The sequence below is a fragment of the Gnatocerus cornutus genome, chromosome 1, assembly GCF_029298725.1.
Source record: "Gnatocerus cornutus isolate USDA-ARS CGAHR chromosome 1, icGnaCorn1.1, whole genome shotgun sequence".
NCBI lineage: Eukaryota > Metazoa > Arthropoda > Insecta > Coleoptera > Tenebrionidae > Gnatocerus > Gnatocerus cornutus.
The window spans coordinates 18,073,635-18,095,295 of NC_142233.1; the positions used below are offsets into that span (position 1 = coordinate 18,073,635).

General features: G+C 31.3%; 1 protein-coding gene across 3 annotated transcripts in view; it reads left to right on the forward strand.

Moving 5' to 3' along the window:
- LOC148180739 (uncharacterized) overlaps positions 1-21,661 on the forward strand; it is a 51,034-nt gene that overhangs the window by 12,956 nt on the left and 16,417 nt on the right. For all 3 annotated transcript variants that reach the window (XM_088041568.1, XM_088041560.1, XM_088041576.1), the window contains exons 2-3: positions 11,336-11,379; positions 11,790-11,911. In XM_088041568.1, coding sequence (XP_087897694.1) covers positions 11,340-11,379; positions 11,790-11,911 — 162 coding nt within the window. In that variant the 5' untranslated portion in view covers positions 11,336-11,339. The remainder of the gene's footprint in view (positions 1-11,335; positions 11,380-11,789; positions 11,912-21,661) is intronic.

Sequence of the window (21,661 nt, forward strand, 5' to 3'; positions counted from 1 at the left end):
TATGAAACACGTTCTTTAATATACTATAAAAACATTAAATTCATGCAGAATCATAGTGCAATGAAAACATTTCTATGGTTACGGTGAGTCCAACATAAAGTCCAGCTTATTGCTATCAGTCCACTCTCTCGTGTAAATTTTCGAAAATTTTTGGGTGTAAATCCGGCTTTCAATTCCTTAGGGAGAAAATTAGGGGAAAATTGAATGTAGCGATTTTTGAGGTTAACACGTTGTTAAAGTTGAGTGTATTAATCAATAACTAATTTAAAATTTGTTACAAAAGATTGATTTTAATAGAGATTGAACAAGTTTTGGCAATGCTGCTACGCATGCCACAGTTGAGTCAAGGTCAAACGCTTTTGCTGCCAATTGTTGCCGATAAAAATCACTAAGGGCTGCTGCCAACCTAACTTTTTAATGAGTGGGATAGTAATGAGCTGGTTTATAAAGTGCTGTGTTCTGCTTAAGCATGTAAGTGAAACTTATACCCTGACAATTGAGCTGGATAATGTGTTACTTTTATTACGTTTGAAAAAGAACAGAATTTGATTCTATATTTCTATAAATTGTGATGACTCACATCTTGAAGTTTTGCCTCAAACGTCAAAGATTTTTCAATTTAAAGGTGTAAATTCTTCTCAATGCCTTCATTTCAATAAATTAAATTTGGTTATTCAGTTTAATAACGTTGTATAGTTTGTACGGTGAGAGATTGAATGACAGAAAAGTCACTAAATCTACGCGATAAAAAGTGTACCATACGCGCAAAATTTAAAATAACAAAGTAACCCCAGTTACTGACAACCCTGTCAACCCATTTCGCGTAGGAATTTAGTGTTTTTAGTGTATTTTGTAGCATAATTTGCTACCAACCTATATGTCAACTGTCGAAATCTCCCAATCTCTCACCGGAGTATATACTATACTGATTGTGTTTATTTTAAAAGTAAAATTTATTTTTTCCCCTAGGCAGTTTTGAATGCTTTTTTAATGTAGCATAACATCTTTGCACTATATGTTGACTTTCTTTTACAATTTAGTTGTCAACCTGCCAACATTAACTACCATTAGATGAGGCGACTTGTCACTCATTTACTGAAAGTGATTTCTGAAAACTAAAATATGCGCGTTTACAATCGATTTATCATTATTTTTTTCTCTGGAATTGTTTTAGTCGAAGTTATTTGAGAAGATAATTTCTAGATTGAAGGATTCAACATGTTGTAACATAAGTTTTGTCACTTTGATTTATATTCTTGTTGATAATACGTGCAGAAGAAGAAAATACTACAATGTTGAGACATCAATCATTCTTTATGCGCATACCTAAACTACCGGGTGAGCTTTTAAAACATAAATCAGGCACATAGATATCTTATTCACAATCAGGCATGACTTATATTAATGTAATTTTGGTAACACTGATTGACGTTTAAACCCGTTGGAGGTTATGTGCGAGCTGCATAAGAAATCTCAGTCAAATACAAGTTGTTTATATAGTATATCCGGTGAGAGATTGAGAGATTTTGACAGTTGACATATAGCTTGCCAGCAAATTATGCTACAAAATACACTAAAAACACTAAATTCCTACGTGAACTGGGTTGACAGTTGGCAGCTTATTTTGTTAATTTAAATACCGCGCGTAAATTTAGTGACTTTTCTGTCGTTTAATCTCTTCCTGTACGAACTATTAATGTTTCTAGCATCAAGGGTGGCTATGAAATACCAAATAAATTTGCCGCTCATTACAAATGTGAGTTTAGATTTTTCAACTGACATTTGTAGTTAACCTCAAACATTAGAACAAAGTTAGTTTTGAAAAAAACCTTTCAAGTCGTGGTTTGAAGCCTGAAAATCTAAAACTTTGACAGAAATTGTCAGAAATTCCAAAGCCCCCTTGATGCTAGAAACATTTATAAACACCTTATACAACACAATGTTATTGCAGGTCTAATTTTTTAATTGTTTTTTCAGTGTTACCAAACTATGAAACAAAGTCATGCCCTGCTCAATTTATTCTTTAAATTATCGCACTATAATAAAATTGATTAATTAAACTAAAGCTTTTACGGAAAGTGGTAATAGTGTGATGAGACTGAGTGAGGTGAGAACAATTTTTGTATGTTAAATAATAACTTTCAGTAAATTATAAAAGTAATGAGTTGAAGAATTAATGATTATTCATTACAATTTTATTACATACAGAAAATTACTTTCTAAAGTTTAATGAAAAAACTTTATTAATGTAATAAGAAAAGTGGTTTTATCTCGTATTAGAATTCGGGACTTAAAAATTAGAAAAAAGTTAGAGTTCTATTAGAGCCAATAATATATATTTTTTTATTTTGGTACTTTAGGAGTATCATTTCTTATGATTATATAACTTGTGTTTTAATACACTATATTATGATGGTATAATGGAAATAACGGCATAATGATGGTTTTACGATTTAAATGAAAGTTATACTTGTCCAATTAACTATAATTATTATTGTTGAACAATGTCACAGTCTTCTATGATATTTATCTTTTGGGTTTTTTCTAGTCCTATTTTTTCATTGTATTCTTGGACTATAAAGAAGGCCGACCATATGGGATGTAAATTAAGTGTCATAATAACGTCATATAAACTCATTTTTTCAAGGTTTCTAGACTATCTTTGTTTTAAACATCTGTTAGCTCTCATTAATCGGTAATTCTACACAAATTGAGTATGGTTCAAAGTATGTAGTTAACCTGACCTACTCCAATATCTTATTGTGTTAAATCAGAGTTTCTCATAGCGGGAGCACAAAAAAATGAAATACAGTTAAAAATTAAATTATAACGTGTTACGCTGGTATAGTTTAGGTTAAATCTGGGACTTTTACATCGATTTCGACAAAAAAACATCGATTTTTAATACATATATTTTTATTTTCAATGTATCATTAAAAATTGATGATTGCGGTTTCGATGTATGTATTTTATTTTACACTCTTGATTTTGGTGATATTTCGTTTGGTTGGTTGTCAACGTATAGAACCAAAGCAAGGCGGGATTTACTTGTGCTGCGGTCTAAAAAAAAAGACTGGAATTTAATTTAAATTTATTTACTTATTATTTTGTTTATTACTTAAAATTTTTATTTATTTTGTTTTTCGCGTATTTGTTTATTATTTTGTTGCTTTATTAAGAATTTTATTTATTTGTTTGTCACAATAAACTATGCTATATTGAGTTTGAGCTTATTTTGTTACTTTAAATTTCGCGCGTAAATTTAGTGACTTTTCTGTCATTCACTCTCTCTCTCTGTACGAACTATATAGTTCGTACAGTGAAAGTTTGAATGACAGAAAAGTAATTAAATCTACGCAACAAAAAGTGTACCATACGCGCGAAATTTAAATCACAAAATAACCCCAGTTACTTGACAACGCTGTCAACCCATTTCGCGTAGGAATTTAATGTTTTTAGTGTATTTTGTAGCATAATTTGCTGCCAACCTATATGTCATCTGTCGAAATCTCCCAATCTCTCACCGGATATACTTTACCAGAGCTCATTACTATCGGTCCATTCATTAAAAAGTTAAGTTGGCAGCAGCCCTTAGTGATTTTTATCGGCATCAATTGGCAGCAAAACCTTGAAGCTAATCGTCTTGCACAACATTGCCAAAACTTGTTAAATCTTTATTAAAAAAATCCCTTTGTAACACATTTTTAATTACTCATTGATTAATACACTCAACTTTGACAACGTGTTAACCTAAAAATCGCTACATTCAATTTTCCCCTAATTTTCTCTCTAAAAATTTGGAAGCCTGATGTACACCCAAAAAATTTACACAGGAGAGTGGACTGATAGCAATGAGCTGCACTTTACAATTAAACTGATTTCAATCTTAATTCAATTTTGGCCAATTTTAGAAATTTATTGTTAAATAAATAGTATCTTATTAGACTATTATTTACTCCTGCAAGTCATTTTGTATCTAATTTGTAAATTAAATTTACCTGCACAAACTGATGGAGTTTTTAGTAATTTAGTGTGTTTTTATAATGTTACAAAGAAAAGTTCTAAAATATGTTGTGCATAAACCTTTCAATATTAATTTCATTCAAATTACAAGCAATATTCTGAGGTGCAGTCAGCAGTCAGTGTCTTCACTTGTGAGTAATAAGGTTCCCAACTTGATTGCTCAAGTTCATTGCAAATTTTGTTCAGTGCACGAAGTGTATTAATTAATATTCACAACTGCTATGCTTTCGATAACCCAACAATAGTCTACGACATAAAAGGAACCTGTGTTAACGGAAGCACTTTGAGGAAATGAAATAACAAGTTCATTGCACGACATTAATACTTTTTAGCTTATAAATTGTCTTATGTAAAATCAGCAATTGCAATCATTGACCAGTTTCTCATCCAATCAACAAGATTCCGGAGAGAAAACACCCGTCACATGATCCAGTTTCCGGCCAAATTATAGTACCAGACACTTTATGCATTCTGAAACAATGAAATTAACGGTTATCGGTACTCGGAATCAAATAGCGTCACCCATAAATGTTCTATCATTTCTCTGTCGCAATTTGGTACAAAACACGTACGCGCCAAAATGAAAAAAATAGACCCTCTCTTGACGTAGAAAGTAAAAGTTGTTTATTACTTCATTGCCACTGGTAAATCAAATTAGGCTAACACTTTAAATAAATAGTAATGCATTCGACACTTTTACGTAACAGAAGAATGATTGATTGTCTATGTCTACTATGTTTTAATTTCAGAGTTGGTGTCCTCTAAAATGAAAACAAACTATTTGCGTTTTTTAGATTTGGAAAGAATTTACAACTAAATGCGTGGGTAACATTTTAGTATTTTTTTATTTAATTAATATAAATTAATCATTTTATTTTATAAAAGATATGAAGTTCCGTCTATGAATATATAGTCGTAACAATCATGTGTGCTACAAGTAGGTAAGCATTTTCTGTATAATTCGCCAATCAAAGACAGGTATATTTGAATATTTCCCTGTTGCGTATAGAAAAACCGGTGAAAATCTTGGTTACGGTTCTAACTCTTTATATAATGAAAGTAACAAACAAAGAAAAAATAGAAAGGATAATAATTAAACACTTTTAGTCGTAAAACGTCTGCGAATTCATGAAAATGTAAAATTAATGAATATTCTGTCGGAAAATGTAAATTACTTGATAATGAAGTGTGGATACGCTTTTATATGTGCAAAATAGAATTTCAAATTGCATAAGTGTTTTGTCACCAACGAGTATGGTGTTTACGCAATTTGTAATCCGAAAAATCAGTATCGGACACTGATTTTTATACAGTTTGTTTTTGTGCTTTTATCATGTTTTTATTAATTGAATATTGTTTTGTATTTGTTCCAATTTTAATAGAAACTGAAATATCAAACAACGTAACATGCTAAGTATTATTTTTTGTGGCAACTTTTTAAATCAAAATTTCCATTGATTTGCATTGATCACATTAAAACCATTAAATATAAATTTGTTAAGATTCAGCACATATATTTTTGATACAGCCACACGGGAGTTTCAAAATAGTTTTTCCTGGAAATTATCTTTCATTCTCTCTGCTAATGTAGGCGCAGGAAAATTTAATCACCTTGATACTAATCGGTAAAAACGTTCTGAAAGTTAATTTTACGGGTCAGTTTGTCGAATTTACGTGACAGATTACAAAATGTTGCTTTGACACTTGAACATTTTGTTTAAAAACCATGATTTCCGGAAACATTTTCCTGACAAATTAATAACTCATTACATATTAGCATATTATTTGCTTTAGTTTAATGCATAAATCTAACTTATTCAAATTAGTAAGTTCTCAAAACAAAAGTAAAAAACTGGCCAAATTAACTCAAAATAAATTAAAAATTTTCCAACTTTATTTATAAATCCTAACATAAATCAAATAGCTTTCACTGGCTTCTAATTTAAAAAATAATTCAAAACAACTGTGTCATTATCTTTGACTACCGAAGCATCAATTATGAGTGTCCATAATAAATTAGAGTATAAGTTTTAAATTTAACAATTTATCGCTGGTCTTTGATGGTTGGTGTATTATTAATATTACTGTTAATTTGAGTTAAAATATTATTTAAATATTACTTAATTCTTGATTATTATCAATCAAAATTGCCAGGAACAAAATATTGTAAATGGCAACAAAATAATCATTCGATAATAGTGTTATAACGATAATATTATGTATAAGTAATATTTATTTTATTTAATAAATTTATGTCAGTAATTTCCAATCATGCAAACATTTATTCTCGACGTAAACTATTATACTAAAGCTTATACTCAATAACAATTAGCAAAATTGGATTTGAAACAAATACAATTATAATTATATAACAATTTTAAATAATTTATATTACGTAAAATAGCCTGCCAGTAATGTATCAATTCCTGATTAACTGAAACTGATTTATTAGAATCGTATTTATAACTATGGATGTATTTTAAAACTGGAAGTATACCTATTACTTGAAGCAATGCAATTTCTATGGAAAATTCCTCCATAAATATTCCGTTGACATTATTATGTAGATACACTAATGAAAATATGTATAACCCTGCAAAAACATTACAATAATTAATTTATGTTTGACTTTCATAAATTCACAGCAAATTGTGTAAAGGAGGCAGTTTCAGTTATTCCAACTTAAAACTGTAAATTCGATGATAGTATTCTCCGTTATTCGCCTTTTATAAATGTTTCTAGCATCAAGAGGGGCTTTGGAATTCCTGCATGCGCTATTTTGCCGCTTTCTTTTCATAGTGAATATAACTATGTTCACAATTATTTCAAATGTTACTTACGTCTACGACTTTTCAGTTACGGTTTTGTGTCAAAATTTTAGATTAACGGGTTTCAAACCACAACTAGAACAGTTTGTTTTCAAAACTGACTTTGTTCAATGATTGAGGTTAACTACAAATGTCAGTTGAAAAATCTAAACCCACATTAGTAACGAGCGGCAAATTTATTTGACATTTCATAGCCACGCTTGATGATAGAAATATTTATAAACACCTTGTATGTTGTTCAAGTAAAAACGTCAAAATTAAATTGGGATACTGTTTCTATAATTAATGACGTATAGTTGGAAATATCTAAATAAACCCAACATGCGCATGGTAGAGGGGTATTTTTGACATTTGACGGGCCTCCCAACCATAGGCGTCACAGATGAACTATTTGAAAGAACATTCCCGCAAATATTTATTATCGAATCAGAATGCAAAGGTTTCTAAAAATTATATAAAAGAAGATTTTTAAACCTAGGGCGTAGTTTCTAGATTATAATCACGTCCCATAATTGTGGTTTTATTTTTCAACCAATGTTGGTGTTGACACGACGCCACTGCATCACATCAGATGTTCGCTGGCGCATGAGCATTAACGTGATTTGCTAATGCGCATCCGTTTGTTTGGGTCTTTTTACATCTTTCCATCTGTAACATATTAGACATTCTTGCGGTTTAGTGTTATGCCAACAAATGTTTCATAACGGTGACAACTGAAACAATGAGTTCACATGTTTCTGAATAATCGATAAACAAATCCTACGTCACTATCTTCTCTGTGGAGGCGCAGGTCTAAATTAATCTTGATTATAATGTCATGTTACGTAATATATATTTGTTTCCTGTTTTAAATACCAAATCAGTTTTCTTTCCATGTATAAATTATTTTGTCTCTTTTATTTTTTCATATACAAAATCGTCTTTCATTTTAAAGTTACAATTTTGAAAATTTGCATACGCACATTGACAAAGCTCTAGAAGCTGACGCGAATATTTGTTTTTTATTACGGTTTGGTTGGCGAAGTATAATTTTTAGCGATTTTTGAGTTTTTGCGGAAATTCGCGAATTCAATTTTTTTTCAACATAACTGTAACACAAATATCTGAGTTTTTATTAAATCTAATGCAAATTGTGTTTAAAATTGGCGAAAAAAACGTTGTTTTATCAAGTTAGTTTTCAAAATTATGACAGCGCCGCGGCAAACTACGTTTACACGAAAATTTCACAAGTCACTTCATTCACTCTTATAAAGGTTAATTTTGATTAAAACGGGCATGTTGACTTTATGGACACCAGAAATCGTTAATTAACATCGACAAAACGACAATTTCACCAAGTAAGACTTTTGTTACAATCGAAAGCGAGCCAAAGGATAGATGTCATTTGTGACACAAGATGTTGACAGATGGGTGTAAACGTGGTTCCCAATTTTGACGTAATGAAGTTAAAAACTAACTTGATAAAACAGCTTTTTTTCTCAAATTTTTAAGACAATTTGCATTGAATCTAAAATAACAACTGAGATAGTTTTAACACATTTATATTGGAAAAAAAATAAATTAGGGGTTTAACTCTCACAATTAACTAAATGTTATAAAGACTAACTCACTTTTTAAAACAAAAATGTGTCTTTGAGGTTAATCACTTGTCAAAAAAAAATCGATTGCGGTTACCATCTACGCCTGTTTACATAATCCAGCTATTATCCGTTCACTAAACATAAGTGACATAAGAATGACAGAAGATTGGTCAAAAATTTGGACAAAAAACCGTAACAGAAACGTCGTTGACGTAAGTAACATGAAGTGCGGGCACTACCGCCTGTAAAGTATGCAACCTCCCACTCTGGAGGATCAACAAACCGTGTCGGCCCATTTAAATATCATCGAAAGAGTTGTTTAGAGGCAGTATTTAATTATTTTTTGCATTGTAGTTGAGTTGCAACTTCTTAAAATGTAGGTATTGCCCTAATGATAATTTTGATCAGTGAATGGTAAATGTTTAATTTCAGCCAGAATACAAGCTAGTATCTCTATTAATTTTTGGCATATTAAGTTAAATTTTGATAAAATCGTAAAGTTCTTTTTTAGGGATATTTATATGCAACTTTGCAAAATTCTTTACGATACTAAATACAGCAGATATGGCAAATTCAATCCAATTTAATTCAATTAGGATTTTTTGAATAAAGCTATTTTCTTGTAATTTACTTCGCGTTAGGAATATCTCTAAGGTTAGGTTTTATTCTAAAAGAAATTCCTTAGAATCGAATTTTAAATTCATTTATACCAAAATGATAATTTTTATTTTCTCACATACAGTTCTTTTAAGCAGTAATACATTGTATAATAAGAATTGATGAACCAAAATGAGCCATGAATTCTAGCATATGCAATGTTGTCCATGCTCTCTTACACAATTTTGAACCACTTTCAACTTTAAATTTTGAGTTCCCATTAAGTATATTTTTATGCTAACTAAAAAATAAACAAAATCATTAATTTAGCAGAAATGAACAAAATAATAATATTTCATTAACAATAATTAACGATCGAATTTAAAGATTTTAATATTTAAAAGAAATCGAAATTAGAATTTTAAGTTGAAATTTTGTAAGGAATGTATTCTGAGCAACTTTTCTTGAAAATCGAAGATGTCCAACACCAAGGAAAAGTTCACTTTATTCAAAAAATCGGTTTAACCGAAAAAACTTTAGTTTTTCATAATTTTTTTCAATTGTATTTAAAAGGACCGGCACGGTTTGTTGATCCTCCAGAGTGGGAGGTTGCATACTTTACAGGCGGTAGTGCCCGCACTCCATTATACAAGGTGTTTATAAATGTTTCTAGCATCAAGGGTGGCTCTGGATTTTCTGTCGTGCACTACTTTGCCGCTTTGTTTTCATAGTGAATATAACTTGAAAATTATTTATATTGTTACTTACGTCAACGACGTTTCAATTACGATTTTGTGTCCAATTTTTTGATTTTCAGGTTTCAACCCACAACTAGAACAGTTTATTTCTCAAAACTTACTTTGCTCTATGATTGAGGTTAACTACAAATGTCAGTTGAACAATCTAAACCCACATTTATAATGAGCGGCTAATTTCTTTGACATTTCATAGCCACCCTCGATGCTAGAAACATTTATAAACACCTTGTAGATAATTTTCAAGATAGTTATATTCACTATGAAAACAAAGCGGCAAAGTGGTGTCCGACAGGAATTCCAGAGCCACCCTTGATGCTAGAAACATTTATAAACACCTTGTATCTTAATTTAAAAATTTAGTTGAAAATCGTCTGTGCCGCCCCCAGAGGTTGGGAAGTGCTTCATTCCTGTCCGATTACGACTCATTACTGATTGCTTTTGAGTTGTTTTCGACCGCTGAAATGGGTACCTTTGGAATCGCTTACTTTCTAACCTCTTAGCGGTTAGGAAAGATGTGCGTTTTTGACTGATTGTGCATAAAAATCCTTACGACCGATACAATCTTACGAAAAGTAAATTTGCGTTTATTTTCAACATTACTTTAACGAACCATAACATAGCGAATCCATCCTGACCTCTTGTTTTCTAACAGCACATGTTTTATTAGCCATACCACGCATAAAATGCGATTAACATAACTACAACCATAAACTTTGTAATAAACAGTTGTTGGCTAAATATCTTTTCTCTGTATTTTATTAAAGTCCGTTTTTTTTAAACCACCAACACCGCAATCTTCCCCTGCATTACAACCGGCAACGTTGCCTAGGGAGATTTTTGGTGAGAAAATAATTGTCAAATTTTTGACAGTTCTGAAAATTAGGTAGTGTTTTCGTTAAAAACGTTTCTTTTACAGCCTGTTGGATTGCCAATTAAAGGATTTAATAGTGAAAAGACTCGGCACGGCCTGAAAGGCCCTGTTGTGTAATCAAAATGTCAATTAGGCACCTAACCTATTTTATTTTATCACCAAAAAGTCACCATCGACGATGTTGCCGGTTGTAAAGTGCTGGGAGAGTGCGGTTTTAATGAAAAAACGGACTTTACAACAAAACAATATTAGGTATACTTTTACAAACTCATCGATATACTCAGATTGTACAAATTTTCTCAATTCGAGGCTTTTCCCTTTCACTGAACGAGCGACATTAATGCAGTCTTTCAATGCATGATCTACATTAAAGTGAATTTTCATTATCGATAACCTTAATTTTGTAATTTATGCGAAAATAACCTTCCAATGAAATTCCGATCGTTAACCACTCCTTTGGGGTTTTTACTATTTTAGCAATTTAAGTAATATTTAAGTAATAGCGCCGATAATTGCGAAGTTCACGATGATCGTGAAGAAGAAACCTACACATTTTTGTTAGTTCGGCACGATTTATTCATGAAAAACACTGAATATTTCATCACACTAATTGCGCAAAGATTAATTATCGTAATCTCGGATATTGAGCAAATTTTCATACATTTTTCATTGTTGCAGAAGGATGAAAAGACCGCCTGGAATTTGGATACTGTTATCGGCAGGTTGGTATAACAATAATGTGTATTTTATTTTCGAAAATTTTGTGAGATTACCTTGAAATTCCACTAACCACTCCATAAATTTTCTCAATAAATCTAACTTTCCATTTTGTTCGACTTGTTATGCCTAGTCCATTTTACTTTTACTGAAATTATCTACTTCCCATTAACCATTCAAACTCATGCACTTAATACACTCTAGAAATACAAATGTGTCCCAGTCACTCCAAGAAACTCATTTGATTCATCGTTAAAATACGCATTTAGTACACAAACAAAAACCAAAAATTCAAAAAAATCTTGATCTAATAACCTTCACCCAGATTCATTTCAATTGCGTGGCATATGCTATAAATAATTATTGCATTTTTTACAACTTTCTTTTATAATGAGCTTTTTCTTATTGTTGTTAGGTGTTCTTTGGTTGAGTCTTCAGGATGTTTACGGAATTAGAGCGACAGCATTAATATTTGGTAAATCGACGACTACGACTACCACGACAGAAGCAACTTCTTCAGAATCTTCTCCAGATGAGGTCAGTGTGAAAGTGAACATTCTGAGTTTGAAAAAAATATCAAAAACCTTGGCATTAGGACGATCCTAAAAAACGTGAATCCATCTCAGAAAACAACTTTCCTGCTTTATTCTGATATTTATAGCGTTGTTAGATATTTTGAAAGAATCAGACTAATGGGCTTTAAAAAAATCCAAAAAAATATTGATAGAAAGAGTTTATAGGTAAAGTTTCCATAAATATTAATTAAGTTGGCAATTAATTTCTCTAAATCATGGTATCAGAAGTCCAAAATAATAATACCCACCTAAAAAATAAAACAAATGACAAAATAAAAATATTATATATGACAGATGTCAATAATAAATGTCAGAAACAGCTGGAAATCTATTTATGAGTATTGGCGCTAAGGTGTAGGTTTGCTGTATCAGTTATACATAAAACGTCGATAACTGTATCGATCCCCAATAAAACTATTCTTAAAAATTTGAAGAATGCTCATCAATTTTAATTGCAAGATTGTAATAGGGTAGCTTCTATTAGGTCAAGTGTAATTTTTTACGCTTTCTTAATAATTTTCACCAATGAAATGAAATAATTTGCGCAATATTGATTTACCACGTGTCGCGTCGTTAACACAATGGCATTTAACGTGGAAGCTGTACAACATTATGAACAAATGAAACGGTGTCACTTTACTTTGATTAAACAAAAGCTTAATTTAAATTTTATTCCTTTTGTAAATGAAGATAAATTACTATAAAATGGATTTATTAATTCCATTTTGTTAAACCAAGAATAGTTATTGTTATTGTCTTATTTGCTCCTTTAACTTATGTCAATTTTTACTCAGGTAATGTGCTTTCTAGAAAGTTATGTAAGTAATTTTTTTGGGACAAATATTGGAACGTTAAAGTTTCAGGTTTCAATGATTTGCACACCAAAGGATGTGTTAAGTAATTTTAATTTTTCACTTTCATCTGTGATAATTACCTCATTTGCCAGCATTTAAAAATTAACTGTATTTTTTTATTATTTAATCTGTAAGAAAACATAAAAGTTTAAAAACTTGATGACTAAAATAAAAGCACATACAGGGTGTTTAAACTGATAAACTGAGTAAAAAATCTTTTTGGTTTTGGGGAATAAAAAATGAGCTACAACAATTTTGAATTTGAATTTTCGGTCTCACTGTTTGGGAACGACTTTCTTGTTTACGTTTATTCATTCATAAATTGGTATTGATAATAAAATTTCACCGCTGTTTTCAATAAAAAGGTTTATTTCTGATAGGTTTTTTGCGCTCTGTTTCTTGAACTCATGCAAAAACACAATAGATTCTTTAGTTCATTGTCATCCTTCGTTTGGGAATGTTATTGTTTTTTTTTATGGATTATCGCAAGTTTTTTGTCGCCGAAATGGCTGCCCTGTATACATACATATAGCGACTTAAAGTTAAAATCTCGGTGAAAATCTCAAAAAGCTAAAAGCTTAAAAAACCTTGATCGTTAAATTTGTCAAATTATTTAGTTATTTATAAAAATGTGGCAGGTGTTAGCTGAAGAAATAGAACAGCAGGCAGAAAATAAAGGTTTAGGAGTCAAAAAAGAAGAAATTAAATATCCTTGAGAAAACCCATTTATTTGGCCCAGTAGGAAAAAAAATGTAATATTAAAACATTATAATGAACATTTGTGAATAAAAAACGTATACTTACGTATAGAAAAAGAAGAATACTAAAAGATACACAAGTAAAGAGAAGAAGACTTCAAAGTGGGGTTTAAACAAATCTATGTTTTACAAAAACAATGATTACATGATTTTTATTTGTTTGACAAAAAAAATAACAAAAAGAAGAATGTAGAGATGTAGAAGAGATAAAGATCAGAAGAGAAATGAGAAAATGAGAGTTTTCTGTAATATAATCGCTTAGTCCATTTTGAGCTTCGAAATTATAAAAAGAATAACAAAAATACATATTCTTAGATACAATTTCGGAATTAGAAACAGAATTAGCAGCTTTACAAGATATGGCTCTACTTTGTGAAGGCATGCTAAAGAAAATGAAAAAATAACAAAATTATAGCCCTCTTTCTACTGTTGTGTTGAATAATGAATATACAGGGTGTCCCAGAACTCGCGCCCCAGAGAGAAAGGGCTTATGGAGGCATCAATTCTGAACGAAAATTTTGAAACCATAATTTTTTAACTCAAAAAAAAACCGAGATAAGACAAAAAAACTGCAGCCAATCCCGAAGCTGAACAGAATTTGAAAATTGGTAACTATGGAGACACACTATCATCCATTGGTCAGGTTAAACATTAGACTCTCGTTGCCTAAGAAATTGGGATGGCCTTTTACTCCACTTCTCGAATAAGCTTTCGGGATTGGTTGTTAACTTTTTATCAGTTCTCGAATACTATTAAACTTAGTCAATTTTTGTTTTGAAATTTACCGTCTGTATTGCTGTCGGCACCCTCCCTTGCTCTCTGGGGCGCGAGTTCTGGGACAGCCTGTATTAAATAGAAAATTAAACTAAACAAAGAAAGTCAAAAAAACATCTTAAACTACAAAACTAGTAGAAATCTTGTTAAATGCAGGCATAAGAAGAATAAAAGAAAATTTGCATTGATGAAACTGGTTTTCATACAACTTATAATAAAACTATTGTAGGGTATTGATTTGTCAATGAAAAAGTAGTTGAATTTATTCACTCAATAAAAAGATTCTTTAAACATAAAAATCAAATTATTGCTTTTCATAATAATGTATATAACAAATGCCCAAAAAAATGCATGGAAAACTAACATATGTCGCATCTACATACTGGAAGGAAGGATAGTCAACTCGTTATTCAATTGTACATACAGATGTCCGAAAAGTCGCGCACCACCGTGATACTGTATCTATCATAGGACGATGTCATAGAATATGAATAGAACCAGAAAAATGTTAAAAAAAATCAAATCTTCAATTTTTGGATATATGATGGATTAAAGAGTAAAAGTTTAATGTCAAAATTTACGATTTCTGTGCAATAATTTCACCTTCAAATGGACCATTCAAATGTTACTACTTAAAGGACATTTTACGCAAAAGCATGATGCGAAAAAAATCGGAAAAAAGATTTATGAATCAGCAATGTCTATCAGTGTGGCATCGTTCACATGAAACCAAGTAACAATACTACACAATGTCCAAATGTATTTCAGAAAGGATTAAGTTGATTTCAGACAATATCAATTGCAGTTCAGATTAGTCAAGTTAATATCAGAATATATCAATTGTAATTCATGTTAGTAAATTGTATTTCAGAAAAGATCATTTGTAATTCAGAATTGATCAAATGAAACGTCATGCAAACTTAAAATTTTTCGATTTCGGTAGTGCATCTGTACCTTTAACAATAAATTTATAAGACAATTGTACCGTCTGCAGGGTTTTAATGACTTTTTTTCAAAAATTTGTCAAATGAACACATTTCAAATTGATTTACTCACAATCAGCATAAAATCTTAAATAATCTTACAAAATAAAGAATTTTCTATAGTGAGATTTCATTTCAATATTTCGTCGTGGACCGGCATCTTTTGCATGAGGTTTTGAAATTCATTACATACAGGGTGAACCCGAATAAAGTGCAAAGATTTTAACCCCAATATCAGACAACACAGTTTGTCATAATAGCCAAATTTTGCGTTCTAAAACGTCATCGTTTCCGAGAAAAAAATGTTTAAAGTTTTCTGCAGAAATACTGGTGAGACTGATTAGTCGGAATGGTTTGAGTGTTGGAAAGAAAAACGCTAATAAATATGTAAGTGGCAAAATGGCGTGTTTTTATCCGAATTCCCGTCAGTTTAGCAATAATCGTGGTACAGAAATGTGGGTTTTACAGTGCCAAAGTGTTCAAATGTGGACTATTTTGAGTTAGATTATTTTTATTCTTTGCTAATGGTTTTTTCAAAAGTGTTATTAGGGTGCGATTTTGGTTCTCCTAACGATAATTATCGGTACCGAGCATTTCGTTTGGTTACTTTTCGGTTTTCACCAACCGTAAAAATTGATGCGCTGTTGCCACATATTATTCGAGATGACGATAATTTCACACTTGTTTTCTACCGATCTAGAATTTTTAAAAAACATGCAAAATGATTCGAATTGATGTTGTCTAAGGGCACTACGAAGTAAATGAGTAAGTCCGTCCCATGGTCTGAACGGAACAAAACCATAAGAAAGCCTTTAGAACATTATAACCAAATATTTTCTTGACAGTTCGTACCATAGAACATGTATTTCTTATCTGACTTTTGTCCAAGTCAATGACGTCATCCTAGTTGACAGTACTGACGCTATTGTTTTCGTTACTGACGCAGCTATTATCGGTACTGCAACAAAAAACTTCTCGGCAGCCTGAACCCAGCCGAAAAGATGTTTTCGGTAGTACATAACCTCAACAGTTTGTTTACTCACTACGAAAGACAAGCAAAATTACAAATTAACGTTTATTAACATAATTCAATTGAGAAATGCGACGATGGCTAAATGCAGGAATGTATTATATTTATTTCTAAGGTTAGTTTTTCATTATTTAGATGAAACATGAAGAACATTGTGTGTAAAAAATTAACTGGACAGCAAAGACTGATTTTTCTTTCCTTTTTGATGGATTGTTCCAAAATCTTACATTAATGTCCATACAAAGGAGTTTGCTACTTGTTTTATCTTTGGAATAATTATAAAATGGAAACATTTTTATTCAAGGCGTTGGTGTCCATTTGAAACCAAAATATTTAGAAGCCAGAGTTGCCAAGTCTAGTAAAAACCAACAACTCTGAACAGTTTCATATGCCAATTTTGTGCAAGAAAAAAATTCTACGTTCAGTTTATGAACAGTAGAACTAGCGAGGTTTGGAATATGAATTGAGAATGTGAGTGGGCAAGAGAATAAATAATCAAATAGTTACCAACAAAATAAAAGAAAATATATAATTCAAAACTCTGCAATAGAATGATAATATCAGCCTCAACGTCGTGGTTAACAGTTCGATCATCTTGTATTGCATCTTTTTCAAAATTATTTATTAGAACCGCACAACAACGGTTCAATACAAGAATATATCTTAAACCTTTGGAGAATCTGCTGTAGATTAAAACAGTGTCAAAAGGTAGGACATTAACAAATAGCCAAATGAGGCATCAAGCACTTCTACTTGCGAGCGGTTAGCTTTCTGATCAAAAACATTGGTAACTTCCATTTTACAGTTTGTGATCACTTGGGAAGGTGAGGCTCATTATAGATTACACCTAAATTGGTAATATGGTAATTAATTTCGTTTTTGAATTGATTTGTGAAAATATCTATAAATATTAATCTAGCCAAAAAATTCTTTAAAATTAGCACAACTATCTGAAGTGCAATTCAATTGTTCTCCTATTAGAACGATTTTTAAGTTTATCATTAGAAACAATTTTAAATTTGGGCGTTTGGGATTTCCAAATTTCTTTTTTGTGTTGTTCACTATGTATTTTTGACATGCTTCCTGGAATCTTTTTAAAGGCTAGGAGTAACCATAAGTTACCTCTTACGTAGAATACCGCATTGGGTATAATTAAACCCATAGAACAGATTAAACCAGATAAAAGTCATCACACGTCCTCCAAGAGTAGGTAAATTTAATACAATTACAAAATATTGTACGACGAAGATTACCGAGTACATCGGGTCGTCTGGAGATGTTCCAGTTCGCGTGAATATCGCATGTAAAATGAGTGGAACTGAAACTGAAAATAATGAGCCTCATGCGATATATTCTAAACAACAAACTGAAGTCTATTTTTTTTCAAGGGTTATGATTATAATAAGTGATCATTAATATTAAATTTATATACAAAAGTGTAATAATAAATGTAGTATGATTTTAAATTTGCCAGATACAAAAGTGGTGAGGCGCAGCCTAATTTGCCTCATATTGCGAGTCGCCACTGGTGTGTGCGAAGTCAGGTCAGGTTCTCACATGACATCAAGTTATTCATTGTGTTTTTAAAGAATTCACTAAACTGAAATAGAAATGTTATCTATTATCTATTTTCTAAAATGAGATATTTTTTACTATTCGTAGGGAAGATTGAATGTATCAACTTTTACGGAGTTGCCTTTTAAACGATTCCTGACTTAACGCTTTTATTCCCCGTTCTTGCGAAAGGAATAAAATTAAGCCAAATTGCACATGCTTCAAAAAGAGTAACACACTTGACCAAATTTGAACCGGAATCGGAAGATTGGCGATAAATCCTTGTTAAAATCAAACCTGAGGAGCGAAGTTTTCGTAAATGTTAAGTAACACCCAAGAGATACTTCTCTTCGTTACTCATTACCGGCATATAACAGTTAAAAAACTATCAGGCCAACTTTTGTAACGGCGGACGTCAGAAATCGAAAAAAATACACTGCTTCGTGCGATGGTTCACAAAAACAAATATTGTTATCATTATAAAAAGGCTTCTTGAAGGTTTAAATTGCAGGTTTACATGCTCTGCGACACTTGTTAGGTTAGATATTAACTTTTCAAAATACACTTGAAGTTAGCGTTTAACAAAAAGATGTGGCAACAGCGCTTGACGTGTTAGGGAGAACCAAATTACCAACCTCAATGAGATCTCTGAAAAATTACTAACAAAAATATTTATTTATCGTTTGAGAGCCAAAACGGCATGCATTGTGTTAAGGCAGACTTAAGTCATAGAATAGTGTCGCTCTTTTGGCAAAATTTCGTCCACGGGACCGGTAAAACAGAGAAATAAAATGGTCACGTGATGTAAACAAACGAAATTCTCGGTACCGATAATTATCGTTAGAGAACCAAAATCGCACCCGATAAACCTAAAGTTATAAAAAGTGTTTTGTTTACTAATGAAACTGAATTTATTTCATTTGGTCATTATTCGTAATAACTTCAGGTAACTTTATTATTTCTTTTCTAATTAGATTTCAGCTTTATCCACAAAGCAAGTCGGGGAAAACCACCTTACCACCATTAGATATAAAAATTGGCCCTTTTGAAGGCTGAATTTATTTCAACAAATTAATTTGTCGGTCGCAACAGACACTTTTGAAAATGTTGTTTTTAAAATCAGTAATTAAGTGAAAGTTAAAGAAGTATGGTAGATAAGAGGCGAACGTAAACGTTTTTTGTTCGAACGGTTTTTGCAGTCTTTGGGAAACAGCGTTTATACACTGTTTATTTTGAACGTGAGGTCCAAACTCCAAAGTATTGGAAATTTTGGGACTGTCCGCAAAATTGTGGATTGGGTTGTACCTCCTAGTGATATCGCATGCATTGTCTTGTTGACAGTTGACTTTGTTTACAATTAACTGAAATGACAGAAATAATATTAGCAATGTTGAGAAATTATTTGATTTTCTCAAAATTTAGACAAAAACTTCTTTTTAGATAATATTTAGATCTCCATAATTCACAGTGAGACTTAAAAACAAGAGTTGTAATTTAAGATATTTTAACTGTAATTAACATGAGAAGGTGCAGTGGGTGCAAGTAATGTTAAGTTTATGGCTTAACATCCGATCGTTCCACAAAAAAAAGAGAAAAATATAACCTTTTCGTCTTTTTTGGCTCATTGAACCTCAATAGTTCACTTGCTTCGAATCTAAACCCAGATTCGATTAAAAGACTGCAAAATGTTCGCCCAAAGGTTGAATTCGCAAAAATAGGCGATTTGTTTACAAACATGTTTACTAGTCAAAAAAACATCCACATCACGTAGTGATCTTTTATTATCCTCTTTTTATCAAATGAGACTTAAATCTCTTTGTATTTTCAATAAATTCCTGATATAACCAAAAATGTCAATCAAAATGGAAACAAACTTATTTTGACACTCCCCCACGCTAAATTAATACCAACTTTGGTAAAACTAAAATTGGAACCTTTTATATGTAATAAATAAAGTTTACTAAAGGCACTTAACTCTTGAAGGAACATTTAATATTTTCACCCAAAGGCTATAAAATATGTAATGCCATCAATTTAGTTTAATTTAATTATGTCGGCTTTAAATTAATTCTTTTATCTTGATTTATCGTAATTAATATTATACAAAAAAAAGATTAATTAAACCAATTATTGTCAGTCATAGTTTCACTGCTCTATTAAATTGATGGAACTACCGTGCTCATACTTTTTCAATTAATCACTAGAAATCATTAATAAAATTGCAGTAAATCAAACTTGCAACTTGTATTAAAAAGTACAAATAAATATGCTAATTATATAATAATAATAATTACACTAACTTATTACATATCTTCTGTTGTGATAACAAAATCCTCAAAAACTTATACTGATATTTACGTAGATAAAGCCATAAATTATTTCAGTTTTACCCAATGACAGAAACTAATCTATTTCTAAGATTGGGAAGAGATTTTACAGAAGAACAAAACCAGTTCTTCGCCCGCCCACCCCAAAAATTAGAAATTAAAGAAAGTCCACTGTTTAAAATTCACATTTTATACACCACTGTATTATAAAATTATTCGTGGAAAAATTATTTATTTTAAAAAGTATTCCTACTAGGTTGGAATGTTATTTATTTCTCGCGAATATGAATATTTGTGCACAAGCTGGAAATCGACATTCGATGCGAGTTTTCAACTATACTTTTTCTGCGACTGAAAATCTTTGTTTGGCGAATGCCACACAGACAACTTGAAATATTACATAGGCCAATGCGCTAATTATGCGCTATTATGCGCCACAATTTTAATTTTTTGCGCTACCTCCCCTAAAAAGTTACCTGCGTCAGCCCCAGCCCCCCCAGTTAATTTTTTTTTTCATGTCAATCAATTGCGCCAATTATGCGCAGATCTAAAGAGAATTTAAACATTTCAAGATGTGAATCTGCGGACTTGGCAAGTTAGATAAAAACTCGTCGCAAAGTTGGCTACAAAATTTTTTCCTTGTTTTACCTTCATTCACTAGCTGGTCCTCTGAAATCGATGGACCTCGAAAATCTGTATACCTCGCTTTTAAAATATGAAAAATTTTCTGTTTCTGGTTCTAAAATTTTCGAATTTGGCAGACTAAATACACGTCTTAAAAGGAGTAATGTCTCCAAGTTTCATTCTTATATTCCCAAAATTAGCAAAAATACGAAATTAATTGTAAAATACTGGAAATTTTCACATTTCGGCCCTGTAATTTCGGAAGTTTGAATGCCAAAGTTATGAAATTTGGGGAAATTGTTACTTTTGAACGACTAATTCAGTGTTCTAAATCTCAAAGTTTTAGCCCGACAGGGACGGATTTTTGAATTTTGCATTTTTAGAATGGGCCAAAAATTTCTAATGTTTTGCATTCGGCCCTTAATTTTTGTAGTTTTAGTGCCAACGTAACGATATTTGGGAAACTTGTTACTTTTGAGTAGCTAATTCACTGTTCTAAATCTTAAAATTTTAGCCCGACAGGGACGGATTTTATAAATTTTCATTTAGAAAATGAGCAAAAAAATTCCAATATTTGCTATTTCATTCTGACCTGACCTGACCTGACCTGACGCGGGCAAAAAAATGATTGTAGCTTTCTAGGGCAGGTAGCGCAAAAAATTAAAATTGTGGCGCAGAATTGGCGCAACTTAACGGATCCTGCTTAAAAGGAGCCAGAAAATTTACAGCATCACCTGAAATTATTGTGTTGCTACAAGTTTAACATTTAGAGATGAAAATCTACAAGACATTGATCGTCTAGTAGTGT